At 44.3% G+C, this 18800-nt stretch overlaps 1 protein-coding gene across 2 annotated transcripts in view; it reads right to left on the reverse strand.

Moving 5' to 3' along the window:
• The window catches only part of cmya5 (cardiomyopathy associated 5), a 57271-nt gene extending 42474 nt beyond the window's left edge, over positions 1-14797 (reverse strand). The window contains exons 1-2 of one of the 2 annotated variants that reach the window (XR_010461545.1): positions 14380-14797; positions 1702-8302 (exon numbers count right to left, since the gene is read on the reverse strand). Coding sequence is in view for 1 of the 2 variants with exons in the window: in XM_065011792.1 (XP_064867864.1) it covers positions 1702-8302; positions 14380-14477 (6699 nt within the window). In the remaining variant the exon portion in view is untranslated. The remainder of the gene's footprint in view (positions 1-1701; positions 8303-14379) is intronic. The other variant, XM_065011792.1, reaches the window with a different exon arrangement.
• Between the last annotated feature and the right edge of the window lie 4003 nt (positions 14798-18800).

Here is an 18800-nt window from a genome sequence, read left to right on the forward strand (position 1 = left end):
ACACTATATCAAATACAATCTAAGTTTATTTGCCACATGCACAGAATACAGAAGGTGAAAATAGTTCAGTGAAATGGTTACTGCATAGTAGCAATTTCAAAAACAGAGAGTGTCCAGATAAATATACATTATAATTATTAGATGATGCTTACCCGACACACCAATCTAAATTGATGGGCCATGTGAAGGAAATGCTATAACCACCTCCCAGCCACATGTAGCTATGTGGAAGGGACACTATTGTCTACATATGTTCATGAAATACAATAGATGGCCATAATCACCCCCAGACACACCTGGCTAACTTGATGGGTCATGTAATCATCTGTCTTTTGTTTAGACATGTAGCTAGCTTGCTAAACAATGAACTGGTATAATCCCAACTCGTACTACTACCAATACAAACATTGTCATAGCTGTAGTATGAATCTGCAGGTAGCTAAAGCTAACCAACTTGGGTCATTGTTAGCTAGCTAACATTCGTCTATAACCAGCAATGCAAATGTGTTTCTGATTCAATTAATATTACAACACAGATCATGTAAATACGAATTTGTTCTCAACTGACTTGCCTTGTTAAATAAAGGAAAATGAAATAAAATGACCTGAAACATGATAGCTAGAGCGCAAAGAGCCAAGTGTAAAGCCTTGTGTTGTAGGTTATTGTCCTGGAGATAGGTGAATTCCTCTCCCAGTCTCTGGTGTAAAGCAGACGGAAGCAGCTATTCCTCTAAATAAGGAGGCAGTTACTTAGTGATGTGTTGTGTTGGATTTGCCCCAAACATAAGGCTCAGCATTTAAGGCCAAAAATGTTGATTCCTTTGCCGTGTTTAATTTTTTTTCAGTTTTAATTTAGTGCCTTGTTGCATGTTATTTTTATTTTTAAATTCAGCATTTTATATTTTCACTCTGTCATTTGGCCGATTATTGTGGAGTAACTACAATGTTGTTGATCCATCCTCTGTTTTCTCCCTTCACAGCCCTTGAACTCTGTAGCTGTTTTAAAATCACCAATGGCCTCATCCTGCAGCTCAGTTCAGTGACGACTCTATCTTTGTTGTGTCTGGGTGGTTTAATAAATCATCCACAGCACAATTATTAACTTGACCATGTTTAAAGAGATATTAAAATTTATTGGATTTTATTCAACCTTTATTTAAGCAGGAAGGCATGCTGAGACCACAGTCTCTTTTGCAGATGAGCCCTCCATAAACACATAAATAACCAGCAATCATATGAAACAAACACTTGAATCATTGTCTGATTTGTTATTATTATCCATTTACCAATCACTGCTCTTCTTTATGAAGCTTTCAAAAAGATTTTAAAAATTCACAACTAAATCCATTTCAATCCCACTTTGTCACACAACAAAAATGTGAACAAATCCAAAGGGGTGAATACCCACTGTACTTGTTCAAATTTATTTTGTTTTGAAATGTATTTAAAAGTAATGAAATACCTGAAATAGTATTTGAGCCCAGGTATGATCCACAAGTGTTGTATCTAGTTGTATAGTGCTGATTTACATTGTTTTATGCATTTATGTATAATTGCACTAAATGTGGTGATGCTGTGCTGTTGAGTATAAGATGCAAGACAAGTTTCCAGGAAGGGACACAATAATGACTTACCTGAATTGTGACATGGGGTGATGTGAATAGTGTACTCTATCCACTAACATCTAACTTTGTCACTCACCCTGATGTCTTCGTAGGCTGTCTCCACGCTGGTGACCTCATGATCCTGGTGTCCTCCAGACAGTCTGTCAGTCTCAGAGAGCAGACAACCACAGCCCAGACAGAAGCAATCCATCCCCCGTAGGGCAGCAGCTGCTCTGGCCTGGCTCTCCTCCTCCGCATCAAATATCTCATAATCAGCCTCAATGGGCTCCTCGTAAGCGGGGAGATCCAGCCCTCTCTCTTCTCTTACCCTCTCCTCCATCTCTCGCTCCTTCTGCCTCTCCATATCCATCAACAGGTTTTCTCTCACCCTTTCCTTCTGCTTTTCTCCTTCCAATACCAACTCCATCTCACTCTTCCTCTCCTGTCGCTCCTTCTCCTTCAGCCTCTGATTGTCTCTTTCTCTCTCCTGTCTCTTCTTCTGCTCCCTCTCCTCCATCTCCTGTCTCTCCTCCTCCCTCAACAACTCTCCCTCCCTCTCCTTTTCCTCCCTCTCATGTCTCTCCTTCTCTGCCCTCTCCTGTCTCTCCTTCGCTGCCCTCTCCTGTCTCTCTTTCTCTTCCTTCAGTCTCTGCCTGTCCTTTTCTCGCTCCCTTTCCATCTGTCTCTCCCTCTCCTGTCTCTCTTTCTCTTCCTTCAGCCTCTGCCTGTCCTTTTCTCTCTCCCTCTCCACCTGTCTCTCCTTCTCCTCTCTCTCCTCCTTCAGCCTATGCATCTCCCTTTCTCTCTCCCTCTCTAACTCCATCTGTCTTTCCCTCTCCTGTCTCTCCTTCTCCTCCCTCTCCTTCAGCCTCTGCCTCTCATTTTCTCTTTCCCGCTCCAACTCCATCTGTCTCTCCTTCTCCTGTCTCTCTTTCTCTTCCTTCAGCCTCTGCCTGTCCTTTTCTCTCTCCCTCTCCACCTGTCTCTCCTTCTCCTCTCTCTCCTCCTTCAGCCTATGCATCTCCCTTTCTCTCTCCCTCTCTAACTCCATCTGTCTTTCCCTCTCCTGTCTCTCCTTCTCCTCCCTCTCCTTCAGCCTCTGCCTCTCATTTTCTCTTTCCCGCTCCATCTGTCTCTCCCTCTCCTGTCTCTCCTTCTCCTCGCTCTCCTCCTTCAGCCTCTGCCTCTCCCTTTCCTTTTCTCTCTCCCTCTCTAACTCCATCTGTCTTTCCCTCTCCTGCCTCTCCTTCTCCTCTCTCTCCTTCAGCCTCTGCCTCTCAATTTCTCTCTCCCTCTCCAATTCTATCTGTATCTCCCTCTCCTGTCTCTCTTTCTCTTCCTTCAGCCTCTGCCTCTCCCTTTCCTTTTCTCTCTCCCTCTCTAACTCCATCTGTCTCTCCCTCTCCTGTCTCTCCTTCTCCTCACTCTCCTCCTTCAGCCTCTGCCTTTCCCTGTCTCTCTCCTTCTCCTCTCTCTCCTTCAGCCTCTGCCTCTCCCTTTCCTTTTCTCTCTCCCTCTCTAACTCCATCTCTCTTTCCCTCTCCTGTCTCTCCTTCTCCTCTCTCTCCTTCAGCCTCTGCCTCTCCCTTTCATTTTCTCTCTCCCTCTCTAACTCCATCTGTCTCTCCCTCTCCTGTCTCTCCTTCTCCTCACTCTCCTCCTTCAGCCTCTGCCTTTCCCTGTCTCTCTCCTTCTCCTCTCTCTCCTTCAGCCTCTGCCTCTCCCTTTCCTTTTCTCTCTCCCTCTCTAACTCCATCTCTCTTTCCCTCTCCTGTCTCTCCTTCTCCTCTCTCTCCTTCAGCCTCTGCCTCTCAATTTCTCTCTCCCTCTCCAATTCTATCTGTATCTCCCTCTCCTGTCTCTCTTTCTCTTCCTTCAGCCTCTGCCTCTCCCTTTCCTTTTCTCTCTCCCTCTCTAACTCCATCTGTCTCTCCCTCTCCTGTCTCTCCTTCTCCTCACTCTCCTCCTTCAGCCTCTGCATTTCCCTGTCTCTCTCCTTCTCCTCTCTCTCCTTCAACCTCTGCCTCTCCCTTTCCTTTTCTCTCTCCCTCTCTAACTCCATCTCTCTTTCCCTCTCCTGTCTCTCCTTCTCCTCTCTCTCCTTCAGCCTCTGCCTCTCAATTTCTCTCTCCCTCTCCAATTCTATCTGTATCTCCCTCTCCTGTCTCTCGTTCTCTTCCTTCAGCCTCTGCCTCTCCCTTTCCTTTTCTCTCTCCCTCTCTAACTCCAACTGTCTTTCCCTCTCCTGTCTCTCCTTCTCCTCACTCTCCTCCTTCAGCCTCTGCCTTTCCCTTTCTCTCTCCTTCTCCTCTCTCTCCTTCAGCCTCTGCCTCTCATTTTCTCTTTCCCGCTCCAAATCCATCTGTCTCTCCCTCTCCTGCCTCTCCTTCTCCTGTCTCTCTTTCTCTTCCTTCAGCCTCTGCCTGTCCTTTTCTCTCTCCTTCTCCATCTGTCTCTCCTTCTCCTCACTCTCCTCCTTCAGCCTCTGCATCTCATTTTCTCTCTCCCTCTCCACCTGTCTCTCCTTCTCCTCGCTCTCCTCCTTCAGCCTATGCATCTCCCTTTCTCTCTCCAACTCCATCTGTCTTTCCCTCTCCTGTATCTCCTTCTCCTCCCTCTCCTTCAGCCTCTGCCTCTCATTTTCTCTCTCCCTCTCCAATTCTATCTGTCTCTCCTTCTCCTTCTCCTGTCTCTCTTTCTCTTCCTTCAGCCTCTGCCTTTCCCTTCCTCTCTCTCTCTCCTGTCTCTCCTTCTCCTCGCTCTCCTCCTTCAGCCTCTGCATCTCCTTTTCTCTCTCCCTCTCCACCTGTCTCTCCTTCTCCTCACTCTCCTCCTTCAGCCTATGCATCTCCCTTTCTCTCTCCCTCTCCAACTCCATCTGTCTTTCCCTCTCCTGTCTCTCCTTCTCCTCCTTCTCCTTCAGCCTCTGCCTCTCATTTTCTCTCTCCCGCTCCAATTCTATCTGTCTCTCCTTCTCCTGTCTCTCTTTCTCCTCCTTCAGCCTTTGCCTCTCCTTTTCTCTCTCCCTCTCCTGTCTCTCCTTCTCCTCCTTCAGCCTCTGCCTCTCCTTTTCTCTCTCCCTCTCCAACTCCATCTGCCTTTCCCTCTCCTGTCTCTCCTCCTTCAGCCTTTGCCTCTCCTTTTCTCTCTCCCTCTCCTGTCTCTCCTTCTCCTCCTTCAGCCTCTGCCTCTCCTTTTCTCTCTCCCTCTCCAACTCCATCTGCCTTTCCCTCTCCTGTCTCTCCTTCTCCTCCCTCTCCTTCAGCCTCTGCCTCTCCTTTTGTCTTTCCCTCTCAAACTCCACCTGTCTCTCCCTCTCCTGTCTCTCCTTCTCCTCTCTCTCCTTCAGCCTCTGCCTCTCATTTTCTCTCTCCCTCTCCAATTCTATCTGTCTCTCCTTCTCCTGTCTCTCTTTCTCTTCCTTCAGCCTCTGCCTGTCCTTTTCTCTCTCCTTCTCCATCTGTCTCTCCCTCTCCTGTCTCTCCTTCTCCTCCTTCAGCCTCTGCCTCTCCCTTTCTCTTTCCCTCTCATGTCTCTCCTTCTCCTCTCTCTCCTTCAGCCTCTGCCTGTCCTTTTCTCTCTCCTTCTCCATCTGTCTATCCCTCTCCTGTCTCTCCTTCTCCTTCTTCAGCCTCTCCCTTTCTCTCTCCCTCTCCAATTCTATTGTTCTCTCCCTCACCTGTCTCTCCTTCTCTTCTTTCAGCCTCTGCCTCTCCTTTTCTCTCTCCCTCTCCATCTGTCTTTTCCTCTCATGTCTCTCCTTCGCCTCCTTCTCTTCCTTCAGCCTCTCCTTTTCTCTTTCATTTTCCACCTGTAGCTCCCTCTCCTGTTTCTCCCTCTCCTGTCTCTCCTTCTCCTCCTTCAGCCCCTGCCTCTCCCTATCTCTCTCCCTTTCCAATTGTATATGTCTCTCCCTCTCCTGTCTCTCATTTTCCTTCCTCTCCTTGTTCTCCTTCTCCTGTCTCTCATTTGCCTCCTTCAGCCTTAGCCTCTCCCTTTCTCTTTCCCTCTCCAACCCCATCTGTCTCTCCTTCTCCTGCCTCCCCCTCCTCTGTCTCTCCCTCTCCTCCCTCTCCTGTCTCTCCTCCTCCTTGAACCTCTGCTTCTTTCTCTCCCTCTCCAACTCCATCTCTCTCTCCTTTTCTTTCTCCAGCTCCCTCTCTCTCTCTAGATTAGAGTTAGGGCCTGGGCAGAGCTGTTTTCTCTCTGTCTCAGACACCATCATCTCTCTTGCCTCCTGCTGCGAGATTATCTCATACTCCAGCTCTTCTGCAGTCTCCCTGTGCAGCTCCATCTCTGAAACTACAGTTTCTCTGTGCAGCTCAGAGAGGTCTTCCTGTGGAGCAAAGCTCCTGAGGGGAGTGAACACCCACTCGTCCTCACCTTCCAAGTCCTGCTTCTTCATTGGCTCTTTCTCCTGTCCCTTATCTCCCTCAGCAGGGGCAAGAAGTGACGCCCATCGCTCCGCAGCTTCTGCAGGAGGGGCAGTTGGAACTACTTCGGCTTCAGGATTGTGTGTGAAGGACTCCTCCGCTACACTCACAGGCTCCTCAGATCTATTCTCTACTTTTTCAACTTTGTGTGCTTCAGCTAGCATTTCCATTCTATTGATAGCTTCAGCTGCAATTTCAGATGCCATTTTGGTATCAGCTACTGATAAATCAGTAACTGCCTTTTGAGAGACCCTGTGTAGCTCCAGTGCTCCTGCTATGGCCTCAGTTGGATCTTTAATAGCATCCTCTGCTCTTACAGGTTCAGATGCTTTAACTACAGTCTCTGTTTTACTTTCAGTTGACACTTGGTTCACCTGTACAACCACAGGCTCCTGAATTACAACTGGTTTTGCCACTCTAGACACTTCTACTTCGTCTTCTTTTTTCACCTCCTCTGCCTGAGCTAGTAGCTCTGTTTCATGGGATACTTTATCTGACACTACCTCCTCCTGGCTGTCAACCTCTGACTCATGTGCCTCAGGTGTTGTCTCACTTTTAGCTTCCTCTACCACATCAACCTTCTCAGGTTTCTTTCCTGGGACTAGATGGTCCTTCTCAACTTGAGACACTTTTCTGTCTGTATTTACAGACTCAGAGTCTTTATCTGGACCAGTTTCCTTGATGTGCAGCAAAGATTTCTCTGTTGATTCTTCCATCTCTGTTGATTCCTCCATATCTTTATATCCTGCTGGTTGCAGGTACCCATTCATCTCTACAGCTTTGATCTCCTCCTTCTCCTCTTCTTCTTCTTCCACCACTCTCGTTAGGAATCCGGTCAGCTCAAACTTACTCTGCGACCACATCATTAGCCCCTCCCCTTTACCATCCACTTCTTCTGATTGGTCCTCCACATTGGGAGTCTCGTCTTTCAGGATAAACTTCTCCAGGTATCCGTCTGTTTCCTCTGAATCAGACAGTCGCCTCTGGAACGATCTGTCCGACCCCACGCTCTCTGCCTCTGAGCCTTCCTCGTCGCTCCTCCTCCTCTCCCCCATGGCGTCCTCGTACAGGTCGGAGTAGAGGAAGGACATGGCTGTGGGTTCCTCTAGCAGGATGGGATCAATGATCTTAGGGGGTCCCGGGGAGAGGAAGATGGGGGTGAGGATGCTCTCCTCTCTGCCGAACAGTGCTGACCCACTTTCCTTCAGAGACCTCAGACTCTCCCTTCTTCCTCTCTTCCCTCCCTCCTCTTCATCCTCTTCTCCCCTTTTCATCAGGTCCTCTAGGGGTGCGTGGTGTTTGTTCCCGTAGAACACCTCATCCAAACGCTCGCTGGCAATCTCCATGTCTGTGACAAACACAAAGTCATCGTCCAGAGCTGCAGAGAGGCTGTCTGTGGCTGTCATCTGCCCCAGATTAGTCTCCTCTCGTTGGGGCTTCGTGGGTGTCTCGTCTCCCACTGGCTCTGGAACCTGCTGCCCAGGAACCACCTCATCCAGGAGGGTAAATGCCTCAAAGTAGTCCATGTTGCTGGTGCCGTCCTTGTGGCTGTGAGGCCCCTGTTGCTCTGTGGGTTCTGAGGGCTTAGACTCTCCTACTTCTTCTCCTTCTGTGCCCTCCTGTACCTCCTTCACTTGTGGGTAGTCCTGGGCAGGTAAGGCCTCAGAGCCCCGCCTGGATTTGGACCTGATCCTGGGTGTCTCCTCCAAGTAGGACAGGTTATCCTGCAGCTCAGTGCTCTCCTCCTCATCCACTGTGGGCAGTTTGGACGGCACTTTGATGTTGAGGATCTCATAACCCTCTGAAATCAGACTAAACAGCTCCTGCTCTTTGTCTTTCACTTCCCCTGACTCTGTGTCTGACTCTACACTCTCCACTCGGATGTTTGGCACAGACACCTCAGCCATCTCAGGCCTCTCCACCCCCAGTGTCGAGCCAGACCTGGAGCTCCCGGGTCTCCTTAGCCTCTCACCCAGCCTGGCCTTTCCTCTCATCCTCTTCCTCCTCCGAACTATCTTGTCCTCATCGAAGACAATGGTAATTTTGCCCTGTGCACCTCCACCACCCGTAGCAGAGCCGTCCAAACTGTAGGTATCAGAGCTGTAGCTGGCCTCCGACGCCCAGGGGGTGGAGCATCGGCTGGAGGCCGTTTCCCAGACTATGCCGCTGTCCTCACTCTGAACAGTCACCATGGAGAAGGACGGGTCCACCATCAGACACTGCAGCTTGGGCTTCACAGACTGGTCCTGGACCACCTCCCGCAGACTGAAGAAAGGAACAGGGTGTTAGATGAGTTACTTGGGAGCACATAAGAACATAGGTCTACAAGTGAAATGCACATGTGGGGGGTACTTCAGGGGGTACTCTGGGATTAGCAAACTGTGAGCAAAAACCTCACATTGAACGTGATTACCTCAACCGTTTCTCAGCTTGATAACTAGAGAAGTGTGCATCAACTTGCAGTGTGTGTGTGCATATCAGAGCCTGTGTGTGATAAGTGATCAATCAATCAATGTCTGGTTGTGCGCGTGTGTTTGGCAAGGGGCATCGCTTGACCGTAGCTCTGTGAATCTTAATTGTACAAACCCTATTATCTGGCAGGCAGGGAATACTATGTCTAGATCAATTCTAGAGTGAAGATTCTACACCCCACTTTGCTCAAGCTGATCCTCTCCAATGGACTTAGAAGTTGAAGCTAAAAATGGGTCAATTTGGGGCAATCAAAGGGGAGAGTCAATAGGCAGGTTTCCATCGCCCCGGGTTTATTTAACAAAATCAACATCCCATTGGGCACACACTGGTTGAATCAACGTTGTTTCCATGTCATTGAACCAACGTAGAATATGCATTGAATTGATGCCTATGCCCAGTTGGATGTGTAAAGGAAATGGCAGCTATAGGATAAATGTTCTAAAGATCAACAACATTTTTATCTGTTCAAAAGAGTTGTATTTTTCTTTTGTTGATCTTTTTTTCATTTGGATAGTAGCTGCGGCACACCTTTTGTAATATCCAGGAAAGTAGACCGGACACCATCGCAAATCACACATTGTGTCCTGTCACAGATAATTCTCTAACCACTTGCAAGAAGCCTGATCCAGGCCTATTTAAGTCAAGTCGGTCTTTGAGTGAGAATGTAATGGTCAACAGTGTCGAAGGCCTTGGATAAGGCAGCACAATGGTTTTTATGATCTAAGCAATTTAACACATCATCTATAACAAGCGTAGCAGCTGAAACTGTGCTCTGTCTGGGTCTAAAACCAGACTGGTGCACATTTAGAATAGAATGGGACGTTTAAAAAGGTCTTAGCTGAGAGTTGGCCAGGGATTCTAAAACTTTGGAAAGGCAAGATAATTGATCTAAGTCAAAATGATCTACTCCGTTGTTTAGGGGGGAGGACGTGTCACTTTCCAGATCTTAGGGATAACACCAGGAACAATTGTCAAGTAAAAAATATAGGCTAATGATTCTGCAATAAGTGGGGCAGAGAGCTGCAGTAAGAAGGGATCAAGAGAATCAGCCCCTGTGGATTTGTTAGCAAGGCACTTACTAAATCATAGATATAAAATGGTTGAAATGAAAATAGAGAATGTGTATCTGGGAGTGCATCATTTTCAAAAGTTTCGAGGGGAATAAATGAGGAATTTCTAGAAACTATTCTTTAAAATAGATGGCCAGCTGAGGCTAAATGGTTTTTCCATCTGTCTGAGCTGATCTCAGTCCAGCTTTCAACTTAGTCTTGAAAGTTGTAATAGTAGAATGCACAAGGTGCAATTTCGAAATCGGTCATCAGTTTTCCTCTTGTCATGTCAGTCATTGAATACCTTAGAGAGCTATTTATAACTTGGCAGAAACGTCCAGATCAACTAGCCCATGTCAGCTAACGTTTTTTAGCTAGGCTTTCAGAGATTTAAGTACTTTCCAGAAGTTTGCTGGATTCCTACTATTCTGACATACACAGTTCAAGAAGTACAGTAATGTTGACTTTGCTTTCCAAACCAAAGACAGACATCTACAGTGCCTTCAGAAGTTGACTTTTTACACATTTTGTTGTGTTACAGCCTGAATTTAAAATTGATTACATAGAGATGTTTTGTTACTGGCCTACACACAATATGCCATCATGTCAAAGTGGAATTATGTTTTTCAAAAGTTTTACAAATCAATTAAAAATTAAAAGCTGAAATATCTTGAGTAAATAAATATTCAACCCCTTTGTTATGGCAAGCCTAAATAAGTTCAGGAGTAAAACTGTGCTTAACAAGTCACATAAGTTGCATAGTTGCATAATGACTACCTCATATGTGTACCCCACAAATACAATTATCTGTAAGGTCCCTCAATCGAGCAGTGAATTTCAAATGCAGATTCAACCACAAAGATCAGAGAGGTTTTTCAATGCCTCACAAAGAAGAGCACCTATTGGTACATGGGTAAAACAAATAATTAAAAAGCAGACATTGAATATCCCTTTGAGTATGGTGACGTTATTAATTACACTTTGGATGGCATATCAATACACCCAGTCACTACAAAGATACAGGCGTCCTTCCTAGCTCCGTTGCCGGAGAGGAAGGAACCCGCTCAGGGATTTTACCATGAGGCCAATGGTGACTTTAAACAGTTAGAGAGTTTAATGGCTGTGTTTGAGAAAACTGAGGATGGATCAACAACATTGTAGTTACTCCACAATACTAACCTAATTTACAGAGTGAAAAGGAAGCTTGAACAGAATAAAAAATATTCCAAAATATGCATCCTGTTTGCAACAAGACACTAAAGTAACACTGCAAAAAATGTGGCAAAGCAATTCACTTTTTGTCCTGAAAACAAAATGTTATATTTGGGGCAAATCCAATACATCAGTGATTACCACTCTCCGTATTTTCAATCATAGTGGTGGCTGCTCCATGTTATGGGTATGCTTGTAATTGTTAAGGACTGGGGAGTTGTTAGCCTAATATGATCCACTAATGCTAGCAATCCTTAGGAACATAGGCTACTGATAGTGGCTAATATTTAACATGATAAACATTGTAAAAAATACATTGAAAAGTCTGGCCGTATACTGTAATTAAACATTATAGAAATTATTATAAATCAACTTGGTATGTTTGGTACTATACTGTAATTTGCGCATGACTACAGAAGCTATGGCTCTCCAAACTTCATCCCTGCAAGATTATAAGGCCATAATTTCATAAACGTCACTGTGGAAAAGGTTGATATATTGATATGCTTCAGTTTGCTGCCATATGACTAGTTACACATTTGTCTCCTGCAATCATAAGGTAAAATAAATCTAAACAATTGTCATTTATATTTACAATCCCCGTATCCAAACGGCTTACTCATTTACCTGCAGTAGCTCTTATCAATTTGTAAATTACAGTGCATGAAGAATGGTGCTATTTATATCGGGGAAAATAAAGTAGATGTCGACCTTATTCATCCTTTCATTGCGCGTGAAATTGTTGGAATTATGAGGAAATTAAGTTAAGGTCAGGATACGCCGCCATACTTCATTTCTTTGAACTCCACCCCAAAAGAATAGCATGCTATTCTCATGTCTAAGTTCAAGATCAGAATACACGTAGAGAGAAAAGTGCATAAAAAGGAATGCCATTCCATTTATGCGTGCTTAACTCTGGTCGTAATTCCCGCCTTAGAGCACAAGGCAGAGCCGAGGTAGGGAGATAAATTCCCACTAGTGTCAGCTAGGCTTTATTACCAAGGCCTACATTCAAGATTAGACATTGAAATTGCGTAGGGAACCCTTTACGAATATGACGACACCCCCACCTTTGCCAAATCTGTATACATTATAACCAGTCAGAGACACATCAGTATTCGACATAGACTTTATTAACCAAGACTCAGTAATAATAGGAATGTCAGTATTGGTTTGAGAGACCAGAGTTACATTAAAATCTATTTTCAAAATCAAACTTCTGGCATTTACGTCAATCAAATCAGCAAGAGTAGAGCAGGCCGGTGCTCAGGGTTGGAATATGGCCTAGTGGTTAGAGCATTGGACTAGTAACTGGAAGGTTGCAAGTTCAAACCCCCGAGCTGACAAGGTACAAATCTGTCGTTCTGCCCCTGAACAGGCAGTTGACCCACTGTTCCTAGGCCGTCATTGAAAATAAGACTTTGTTCTTAACTGACTTGCCTAGTTAAATAAAGGTAAAAATAAATACATATCCATTGCATATCTTCAAAAAATAACTATGCTCTTTGCTTTTCCGAGGATGCACTTAATTTAATTGAGACCGGTAATGAATTGGCCTTGTCAAGCATCATTCTAATGTTCTTCAGTAGAGGGCGGTAGTGGTCTTAAGTCCCAAACACACAATGTGTAGTCTTTTGCAATTGTAATGGTATTGAGTTGGGTTGGGTTTAATGGTAAATGTCACAAATCACACTGCATATAGAGCTGTTTTCTAATAATGTTATTGGAAATATAAGACTGCCTTGCAAGTATTACAATTGTATTACAATTGTAATATTTTATTAGGGTTGTTAGAACCGTTTCAGTCGCTAGCCCATTTCTCCAACAAAGTTTTAGTCTTGTAGAAAAGCTTCATTGCACCATAGGGATAGCCCTCTCACAGAAGGCTGCCTTGTTGGACTATTCAATGAATGTTGGGTTGAAGCATTAAGTTGCTAAGAGAAAGACTAAATTAATTTATTTCATGAAGGAATGACTTGAATTGTGAGGATGACCACGCAATTTATCTACCATGAGCAAAATGTATTGGTTTTCTACCCGAAGTTGCAAAGGAAATGTGACCCATTTAATAAAAACAAGGGACCAGCTAAATGTCTGGCAGCATAGCAGGAACAGCAGCATTTAGTGGTCAAAACCTGATATTTTCACACTAATATATGGTAAAAAATTGCAAGACTTCAATTTCAAATGTCTCAGAACAGAGGAAAATAACCATCACCAAATTCACAAAGAACACATTACATAGTATGACGAAACAATACTCCAAACTGCATATTCATACTACTTGTCAGACATAGAGATCTTATATTGTATTCTGGTTGTTGGGGTGGGATTGAAGTGAGGGGTTTGTGGGTGGCTTTTGAGTATTTTATTGGATTCCTCATGTCTTACTCATTTGTAGGAAGACGTTTGGGCCAAATCGGATGTTGGGTGCTATATTTATTGAATATATCCTTTAAACTTAAATGGACAATTTGGGTGCAATCAATTTTATACATTTTTCTGAGATAAAATACAATTTCAACAAAATTAGGTTTCGGGAATGTCAATCTTACCAGTTTATAATTACAGAAACGATTTCAGAACAATGGTGGGTGTCATGGCTTGCTGAAATGACATGGAACGACTCAAATGGTATGACACTTATGGGATGATTTAGAATTTTGTGCAGTAGTATTTACTGATAGCCAGAAACAGTGAACACAATTGCACACATTTATTTTATGATGAAAACAACGTGTTAATATTCTGTGAACAAAACAATGAACTTTGTACTATTCACTGATGAGGTCTAAGATATGTGGTCTAAGATATGTATTTGAGCATTTGATTATTGCTGTTATGCTATAGATACGTTTCAACACAAAAATTGCTTGTACGCGATTGAGAAAAGCTGTATAACAAATGATCCTATATGCACTGAGCACTCGCTCTGTCCAACAGTAGATCAAAACTGGGAAGGCTAGTGTCCCCGAACATCATCGTGACTGGGGCTGCGGGACAACTATCTATGTAGCTACAGTAGCAATATTCAGGATAACCTAATTAGAGAGTAAAGCACTAAACTGTGTGATAGTGTAAGGCCTAGATTAAATTAGATCAAGTGTTAACTGGTGATCATTGACACCCGCATACTGATGTTTTGGTGGTGTCTGAGATGTAACTGCATGGGAGTTGTCAAACCGATGAGCAGCTGCTCTTGATCATTGTCACAAAGCCACCCAGTTCAGAATGAGAAAATGTAGGCTATATAGAAATAATGATGCTCAAATTGAAAATCATTAAACAAAATAATTAAGGTTTTCTATCAGCCTAAATCGCTTTCCAGTGTTCGAACTTGTAAACAAGCCTGCATACGATTTCTCGTAATGTGACTCTGTGCAGCCATTGGCAATGTCCGCTTTAGGTATAATGACAGGAGTCGCTTGTGGATTTGACAGCTCTAACGCAGTTTCACCTCCAACACGACCAAAACAATAGCTATACGGTTGTCGGCTAAAGCGGATGTGAATTAATAGAGCACTAATTGTCCTAGTGTTGTAGTGTATGTGTGTGTGTGTGCTCCAGAGCACAGTAAGACAGTGAAACACTTAGCTGAAATTCAAGCACCTGTTCCTGAGTTCCTCCACGTCGTCTTCATCCTCCTGAACGACGGCCTCTGGCAACTCATGCTCCTGTAATTCCGTCAACGCCATATCAGAGTCCATTTTTGTAGTTTATAGCAGGTTCCTTTAGCAGGTTTCAGTATTTTTCCGTAGTTCCTGATGTTTTCTAAAGTTTCTTGTTATTTTTCTGTTGGTATCTGACCCTCTTAGAGGATTGGAGTCCCTCTTCCTATTTGTGTCATTCCAAGCTGGGAGCTATTCGCCTGACTCAGCTAGCACTGGAAATAGACTGACAGAGAGGGACAGAGCGAGACAGGAGAGGGCTAAGGGAAAGGGAGAGAGGGGAGGGGAGAGAGATGGAGAGAAGATATAGGCTGAAAGAGAGGGACAGAGGGGTGAGGAGTGTGAGACAGGGCACTGTGTCTTTCTGCCCCCTGCGTTTCAGTCTGTGGACCTACAACAACACCCTCAGACAGAGACGTAACATGTCACTCACTGCAACAACTGTTCCCTAAGATACAGCGCCTACAGTATCTAAAGCTGTGTAAGTTTGCTCCCTGTGTGCAACAACACAGAGGGAATTATAAATCAATGTCCTCCAAATGGTGGGTCCTGGTTAGAAACATGACATGGTCATAACACTAAAATAGCTTTAAGTGGGTCACAGTGCCACAGTGTTCTAGTGGCAGCATGGATCAGGGTCAGTGTGAGTTTAAAGGGATAGTGTGAGCATGCTAGCTGTTCTGGGAGACTTCCAGGCATTGCGCTAACGCTAGTTAGCAATGGCTCGCAAAACTATTTTTTAACTTCCTTCAACTACACTCAGAGATATACAAATGGTATCTCTAAAGAAGGAATAAGTGCTAAAACGTGTTAAAGGTGAAATCAGGTGACTTTTTTTGTCTTTTAAAGTTGCACTATGCAGAAATCGCTCCGCCCTTTCCTGGTGGCTAACACTTTAATAGTTTGCCTAATTTCAGTTTATGTTACAAAATAAACTAGTATTGTGTTGATAATCATTGTACCATCTAAACCGCTGTGAAATATATTTTCCATAACCAAAAATATTGTTGTTTCAGCTGTTTAAAGCTAAAGTGTACGAAAAACCAAAAGTAAAAGATTCAAAAACAAAACTTAAGAACAGGAAGCAAAGAAATAACTTGTTAGACTTATTTTCAAGTAGAATGATAGATCTATAACACACATTTCTATGTGAATAAAAAATCTAATTGGAGTGCCGTTTCCCAATGTTCTTGAACTTTCATTTGAAAGTTCATCGGACTCTGGGTAAGTAGAAAAAGGCCTTAACCTTTTACACTTGTGGGAATTGGCCTATAAGGATAGGGCTACATTGAAATGTTTCTCACAGAAGAAAAATGAAAAGCATATGCTCAAATGCATACATATAAGCATGGTAGCAAATGAAATGGAACGGTTTGGAGATTATGGGAAAATTGAGCACAACAGTTCATCTGACAAGACTGAATCCAAACGTTACACTGTTGATTTTATGTATATTTGACATTTACTGTACTTTAACACATTTGTTGATAATCTGAAAATACTCTGGATACATTCAGTAACATAAGAATATTGTGGGTTTGGGTGAGAAGACTAACTGGTGTCTCCAAGTGGCCAGACACCTCTCCAAAGTGTGCACAGTTCCTAAGTAATTTCAAGGCACTTTCAAGGCACTCTCCTAGCTGTGCCGTTGAGGAACTAGATCAAGCACACTTGTAGTTGCTTTGTTTGGAACACAACCCTGCAATCACACAATTGTTGTTATTGTTGACGCAATCCCAAAAACGGACCATTATAAATCACAATCTGGTTCAGGTGGGCATCAGCGGACAGGCTGTGTGAAGGCAAAACTTCTGAAAGGATGGCGTATAGGACCATCACGGGAGAGAACAGAGGCAGCTGCTGTCTGTGTTGTGCTTTTTCTCCAAGTTGTAAAAAGCTGAAACAAATTATGAAACCAGCTGCCAAGCGATTGAAAACCGAAATTCTGGCGTTTTTTCTGAGGAAAGACACTGTGTCTATGAAAGCGGATGACTAAACATGTCAGCTACTACAGCGACTGAAATGACTGCAACACTTAACAAAGAGCTGCAGTTAGTTTCAGAATAGGTGGCAAGGAATAAGTTAGTCCTAAATATTTCAAAAACTAAAAGCATTGTATTTGGTACAAATCATTCACTAAACCCTAAATCTCAACTAAATCTTGTAATGAACAATGAGGAAATTAAGAAAGTTGTGGTGACTAAACTGCTTGGAGTAACCCTGGATTGTAAAACTGTCATGGTCCAAACATATTGATCCAACAGTAGCTAAGATGGGTCGAAGTCTCTCCATAATAAATCGCTGCTCTATCAACAAGCCAGGTCCATTTGTCGCACCTGGACTACTGTTCAGTCGTGTGGTCATGGTGCCACAAAGAGGGACTTAGGAAAATTGCAATTGACTCAGAACAGCCCTTAAATTTACACTGAGCGCTAACATTAATAATATGCATGTCAATCTCTCCTGGCTCAAAGTGGAGGAGAGATTGACTTCATCACTACTTCTATTTGTGAGAGCTATTGACATGTTGAATGCATTGAGCTGTCTGTTTGAGCTACTGGCACACAGCTCGAACGCCCATGCATACCCCGCAAGACATGCCACCAGAGGTCTCTTCACAGTCCCCAAGTCCAGAACAGACTATCGGAGGTGCACATTACTACATATAGCCATGACTACATGGAACTCTATTCTACATCAAGTAACTCATGCAAGCAGTAAAATTCGATTTAATAAACAGATAAAAATACACCTTATGGAACAGTTGGAAAATGTGAAGCAACACAAACATAGGCTCAGATACATGCATATACACACACGATAGCATATGTACTAAACTCAGCAAAAAAAGAAATGTCCCTTTTTCAGGACCCTGTCTTTCAAAGATAATTCGTAAAAATCCAAATAACTTCACAGATCTTCATTGTAAAGGGTTTAAACACTGTTTCCCATGCTTGTTCAATGAACAATAAAAAATTAATGAACATGCACCTGTGGAATGGTCGTTAAGACACTAACAGCTTAGGCAATTAGGCAGTAGGCAATTAATAAGGTCACAGTTATGAAAACTTAGGACACTAAAGAGGTATTTTTACGGACTCGGAAAAACACCAAAAGAAAGATGACCAGGGTCCCTGCTCATCTGCGTGAACATGCCTTAGGCATGCTGCAAGGAGGCATTTAAAAAAAAAATAATTAACCTTTATTTTACTAGGCAAGTCAGTTAAGAACAAATTCTTATTTTCAATGACGGTCTAGGAACAGTGGGTTAACTGCCTGTTCAGGGGCAGAACGACAGATTTGTTCCTTGTCAGCTCGGGGGTTTGAACTTGCAACCTTCTGGCTACTAGTCCAACGCTCTAACCACTAGGCTACCCTGCCGCCACTAGGCTACCCTGCAGCATGAGGACTGCTGATGTGGCCAGGGCAATAAATTGCATGTCCGTACTGTGAGACGCCAAAAACAGCGCTACAGGGAGACAAGACGGACAGCTGACAGTCCTCGCATTGGCAGACCACGTGTAACAACACCGGCACAGGATCGGTACATCCGAACATCACACCTGTGGGGCAGGTACAGGATGGCAACAACTACTCCCCGAGTTACACCAGGAACGCACAATCCCTCCATCAGTGCTCAGACTGTCCGCAATAGGCTGAGAGAGGCTGGACTGAGGGCTTGTAGGCCTGTTGTAAGGCTGGTCCTCACCAAACATTACCGGCAACAACGTCTCCTATGGGCACAAACCCACCATCGCTGGACCAGACAGGACTGGCAAAAAGTGCTCTTCACTGACGAGTCGTGGTTTTATCTCACCAGGGGTGATGGTCGGATTCGCGTTTGTTCTTGAAGGAATGAGTGTTACACCAAGGCCTGTACTCTGGAGCAGGATCCGTTTGGAGGTGGAGGGTTCGACATGGTCTGGGGCGGTGTGTCACAGCATCATCGGACTGAGCTTGTTGTCATCGCAGGCAATCTCAACACTGTGCGTTACAGGGAAGACATCCTCCTCCTTCCTGTGGTACCCTTCCTGCAGGCTCATCCTGACATGACCCTCCAGCATGACAATGCCGTCAGCCATACTGCTCGTTCTGTGCGTGATTTCCTGCAAGAAAGGAATGTCAATGTTCTGCCTTGGCCAGCGAAAAGCCCAGACCTCAATCCCATTGAGCATGTCTGGGACCTGGTGGATCGGAGGGTGAGGGCAGGGCCATTGGGGCGGCAGGGTAGCCTAGTGGTTAGAGTGTTGGATTAGTAACCGCAAGGTTGCAAGTTTGAATCCCTGAGCTGACAAGGTACAAATCTGTCATTCTGTCCCTGAACAGGCAGTTAACCCACTGTTCCTAGGCCATCATTGAAAA

This window comes from Oncorhynchus nerka, linkage group LG27, assembly GCF_034236695.1.
Source record: "Oncorhynchus nerka isolate Pitt River linkage group LG27, Oner_Uvic_2.0, whole genome shotgun sequence".
NCBI classification, from domain to species: domain Eukaryota; kingdom Metazoa; phylum Chordata; class Actinopteri; order Salmoniformes; family Salmonidae; genus Oncorhynchus; species Oncorhynchus nerka.